Source organism: Zeus faber, assembly GCF_960531495.2.
Source record: "Zeus faber genome assembly, chromosome: 19".
Taxonomy (NCBI): domain Eukaryota; kingdom Metazoa; phylum Chordata; class Actinopteri; order Zeiformes; family Zeidae; genus Zeus; species Zeus faber.
This window is the reverse complement of record NC_137206.1, coordinates 1,962,466-1,967,465: the sequence shown is the minus strand read 5'-3', so window position 1 is coordinate 1,967,465 and position 5,000 is coordinate 1,962,466. Positions and strand designations below refer to the sequence as shown.

At 47.0% G+C, this 5,000-nt stretch overlaps 1 protein-coding gene across 3 annotated transcripts in view; it reads right to left on the bottom strand.

The window, feature by feature from the left end:
• The window catches only part of tmem108 (transmembrane protein 108), a 58,671-nt gene that overhangs the window by 18,509 nt on the left and 35,162 nt on the right, over window positions 1–5,000 (bottom strand). For all 3 annotated transcript variants that reach the window (XM_080019995.1, XM_080019993.1, XM_080019994.1), the window contains exon 2: window positions 3,745–3,828. In XM_080019995.1, coding sequence (XP_079876121.1) covers window positions 3,745–3,784 — 40 coding nt within the window. In that variant the 5' untranslated portion in view covers window positions 3,785–3,828. The remainder of the gene's footprint in view (window positions 1–3,744; window positions 3,829–5,000) is intronic.

Below are 5,000 nucleotides of genomic sequence, written 5' to 3'. Positions count from 1 at the left end.
GGAGTCTTCTCTGCTACTACCAGAACGCGTGCACACGCACACTCACAAAAATACAAACGCACAAACAGACACAAGTTTTCACAAAAAAAAACAAAAAAAATGATTTACTGTCTTCATGCACGTGCACACATTAATACAGTATGTGCATGTGTTTGCATGAAGATGAATGCATTACACACATAACAGCACCTTTTTATACAACAAGATACAAGAAGACATGGACACAAACAAACAAACACACACACACACACACACACACACACACTGCATAGAAATCACACACACACACACACAGAAACTCTACAGAGAGGAAAGGGGCCAAAAAAGCAGCAAACTCCTTCCTGTCTCCAGGCGGTCACCACCACGCAGCGGCCATATTAGGCCTTTTCTGTCCCTCTGCTCTGCAGCCTGAACACTTCAGGGCCGAGCAGCCGTCCCCAGCAGATGGCGGCTCCACGGAGGGATCCCAGGCGGGACCCTCAGCATCGGCTGGAAAACAAGACGCTGGATGCGGGCGTGAAGGCCCCTCAGACCGCAGGGCATCGGTCCCGTTTGGGGCCGATCCCACAGACGTGCGATGCGGGGCCGTGACAATGGGCCATGTTCCCTTCCTACGGCTCTCCCACAGAATGTCTCGCGGTTCCCTCCCGATCTCCTGGATGCGGCTCGGCCCTCTTCGATCACTGGAAAAAAAACCAACCTTTTTCTTCAACACGTTCAAATTTCGTTCACCGGCGCTCGGGCCCCGAGCCGCCTGGTCCGGGTCCCGCTTTGGATCGACCCGCTGCTGAGCGAAGCACCGTGCACGTGAAGGGTCCTGAGGCCATCGCTCCGGAGAGACGGAGGCAGATTAGAGGTTTTACCCTCTGTCGCCCTGTCCTGGAGCCCGGGGCCTGGTACCAGATAGCGTCATACCTCCCCAACGCTAAGCCCACGGTCTGGGTGCCTGTCTGCCAGAGCTTATCTCCCCCCGCCCCCCACACTTCCATTCCATATTCCTTTCACGCGTGGCCCTGGAAGCCTGCCAGCGGCTCCTACCTGGACAACACCGCTCAAATTTAAAGCAGGAACAGACTCGTATCGTAATGGAGTACGGAGAGAATGTGAGAAGAGGGAGGGAGGGCGATGTGTGCATGTGTGGCCAAAACCTGAAGTCTACCGACCACAGTGGGCCGGTGGTTCCAAAATGGGGGTCCCGGGTCCACGAGAGGTCCCATCGGGAGAGATTCGTCTCTTCCCCGGTGAGGATGGGTTTTTGTTTTTATCTTTTACTTATTTCTAAAGAGGTGAGCTGACATAGAGAACTTTACAGTGAAATAAAATGACACAGCCCTTCAGGCTTCTCCACGGAACTAGTTTAAGGATATTTCCGTTGTGATATGTAGCCCTCGGAGGCAGTGTTCAACCAATCAATACCTTAAACTTGCACAGTTCATGTTTGAAAAACATATAATTTTCGTCAGGGGTGTAACAGCTTTAAAAAAGAACTCCGACCGATCGGTCTCTTCCTAGAGCTCACTCTCAGCTTTCAGAGAGTTGAAGCCTCGTTACGCTACTGGGAGGGAGTCATCCTCCAAGAGTCGGGGTGACTGGAAGATTAGCGATCGATGTGCACAAAGATGCATATTTATGAAACTTAGGACAAAACTTTATTTTTGTAGCCGATTCACTTTTCCATGTGAAGGAAAGGGATGAAATTAAACTTGTTCAAGGCAACTATTCTTATCTGTGATGGTCTGCGGAGACACTGAGTCATCGAAGTTGTAAAAATAAAAACTAGGTTGGTCGACCGGGTCAGTGTTCCACAGTATTATAACAACCACTGAGTCAGCCACCCATCAATGTATTTTAGTTCAAATGGAGAAGACCCCAAGTCCACAACACCCGGAACATTCCTATATACAACTAGACAGGAAACTAGGAAAGTAGTATTATGTATGAATAATTTGGTAATAAGCAGTAGGTAATTATACCAATTATCTTTCATACGTTATGTATTTGTCAGTGAGGAGTGACTACCAGTACACTGGAAATACAAGAAGTGCTGGAACAACCTATACTGCATACTGATAACATTTAACTGTAGGTAGATGCTTCATAGTGCGTATGTTGTCATAGGTTTTTCCTGCAAGCTGCCACCTCCTTTTACATGTTTTTCTACAGAGATTTTACAGAGAACATAATGGGATTTGGCTCCCTGCTTGCAGCTGCCGCTCCTGGCAGAGCAGCGCGCTCCCAAACGCTGCTATGACGTCAGTGGAGGAGGCCGATCACGATGAAGAAAGGTGTAAATACTTTGAGCTTCTAGACGCATCAGCTGAGCTGTGCTCCGTTGTCATGGATACAAAGGAAAAATGCTCTCCAGAAAGTGTGAGCAGACCAAGCCTGAGATGTAAGAATGCACTGTCCTGCATGCGCATGTGTACACATGTTAATGTTGATGGTGAGCCGTTTCATTTTATCCATAAGACAAACAAGTCACTTTTAAAAATTACTAGTTCCAACAGTTACTAGTGGCTATTTGAGTTTTACTACTCAAATGTAATAGGTACTACTACTTATTTATTATATACTAGTAACTAGTATAGAATATTGAATATCTAGAATATCTCTTTATTGTCATTGTACAAGCAGGCTACAACAAAGTTAGTTCTCTGCGTTTGACCGCTCCTAGACCTAGGAGCAGTGGGCAGCCGCAGTACAGCGCCCGGGGACCAACTCCAGCTCTTTCGCCAGTGCCTTGCTCACCGGGGGGCCCCCAACATACATGTCTTTGATGGTGGGAGGAAACCGGAGCACCCGGAGGAAACCAACACAAACACAGGGAGGACATATAAACTCCACACAGAAAGGACCTGGGGCGGCTGGGATTCGAACCCAGGACCTTGTTTCTTGCAGTGATAACCAGGGAGCCACCGTGCCGCCTATTCCAACTGTAACTTCTCTGGTTATTCAAACGATTCCAATTGTTACTAGTTACTATAACAATGTTAGAAGTAACAATTTGGACAATTTTGTCATTGAATCCTAGGGGGCTCCATGTTTCAGATATCAAATATTCAAACTAGAATCTAATCCCGTTGTTACTAGTATCTATTCCCGTTGTTACTAGTATCTATTCCCGTTGTTACTAGTATCTATTCCCGTTGTTACTAGTATCTGTCCCCGTTGTTACTAGTATCTGTCCCCGTTGTTACTAGTATCTGTCCCCGTTGTTACTAGTATCTGTCCCCGTTGTTACTAGTATCTATTCCCGTTGTTACTAGTATCTGTCCCCGTTGTTACTAGTATCTGTCCCCGTTGTTACTAGTATCTGTCCCCGTTGTTACTAGTATCTGTTCCCGTTGTTACTAGTATGTTGTGAAACATGGAGCCCCATAGGATTCAATGACAAATTGTTATAGAAACATTGAAATAGTAAGAAGTGGAATAGTTACTAGTATCTAACCTCACTGTACTCACTGAGTACCTAATACATTTTAACTAGTAAAACTAAAATACTAACTAATAACTGTTGGAATAGCAAATAGTAACAAAAATATAAGTTCTATTCACTTTTAAAGTGACTTGTTCTATGGATTGAATGTTAAAACAGCTTGCCACAAACGCCTGTATAAACTGCTATGTGCAGCTCTGCTGCCGCTTGCTGCCTGCGTCCCCTTCTCAGCATGGGGTGAAGTCGGAGGACCGGAGCCACCTGTTCCCACCGTGGAGTTCCAGCCTTTTCCAGACGGATCTACTCACTCAGCAGCTGGGAGCGCAGGACCCACTGGCTCGCCTTCATGGTATCATGTGATCCCGCTCCTCCTCCACAGTGCTCATGGTTCTCTGAGAGAGAGAGGGAGAGAGAGAGGGATGGAGTCAACCGGAGAGGCAGAAGGCGGGAGAGAGAACAGTGGGTGTTTGGTTATTTACTGTTGTTTACACCCATTGATTTGTTATTTGTCCCTGTTTCGCATTAGAGCTGCTTTAATATTGTATGCAAACAGTCAAGTCAATGACGCTTGTGGAATTTAATCAAGGCCCGAGAGAGGGAGAGAGAGAGAGGAGAGAGAGAGAGGGAGAGAGGGGGAGAGAGAGAGAGACAGAGAGGAGAGAGAAAGGGAGAGAGAGAGAGAGAGGAGAGAGAGCATCGTAAGAGGAGACTAGAGAGAAGGTATAACTTTCAGATTTGGATTCCAGTCAAGCTCTGCGGTGAGACTGAGCGTAGGGTCAGAGGTTTGTGACATATTGATTGAACGGTGAAATCTGGACACCCTCTGGGATTTTGGTTGTACTATGGTGATATACAGTACAGTACAGTACAGTAGTTAGATGTTATATTTGCATTTACTTTACTGCATTACAGTAAAGTCAGAGCGTCCTGATCAATGTCATTGATTGTTTCTCTTCTGTGTAAACATCTTACGTAAGAAGCAGCAGTCATCCTCAATACCATGAAATGATCAATATTGCAGTATTCCTTCCCCACGAAATAAGAGGTGAGATTTGATTTTGCCGAAACGAACACAAACATGTCGGCTTCCTCGGCCGATCGACACAGAACAACATCCGCCAGCCCAAACGGTTCTTACATCAGCAGCTGCTACTGGAAATAAGCTGCAGATCAGATCAGATCAGTATTTCTGGGAACTGCGGTTGCCGGTTGCCGGTGGCTACCGCACTCACTCAGCAGCCTTGAGATGCTGAGTGATCACACAGTGTTGAACACGGAGCAGCAGGTCACCAAGGTAGGGTACGGGCCACGCCCTTTTAACCACAGCCCAGTTATTACACGGTCGAAAAACAGGGTTAAACAAGCGCAATGTAGGAAATCAGGGTCATTGGGTAATAAAGCGGTAACAGCGGGGGAGTCGTGCACGGTGGCACCGTGCTTGAGTGGTGCTTGAACGGTACTTGAACGGTGCTTGCACTGCTGCCTCACCCCAAGAAGGTCCTGGGTTTGATTCCACTCGTTGGCACCGTGCGCTGGTGGGTTATCTCCCGTTTGGGGGACCTTT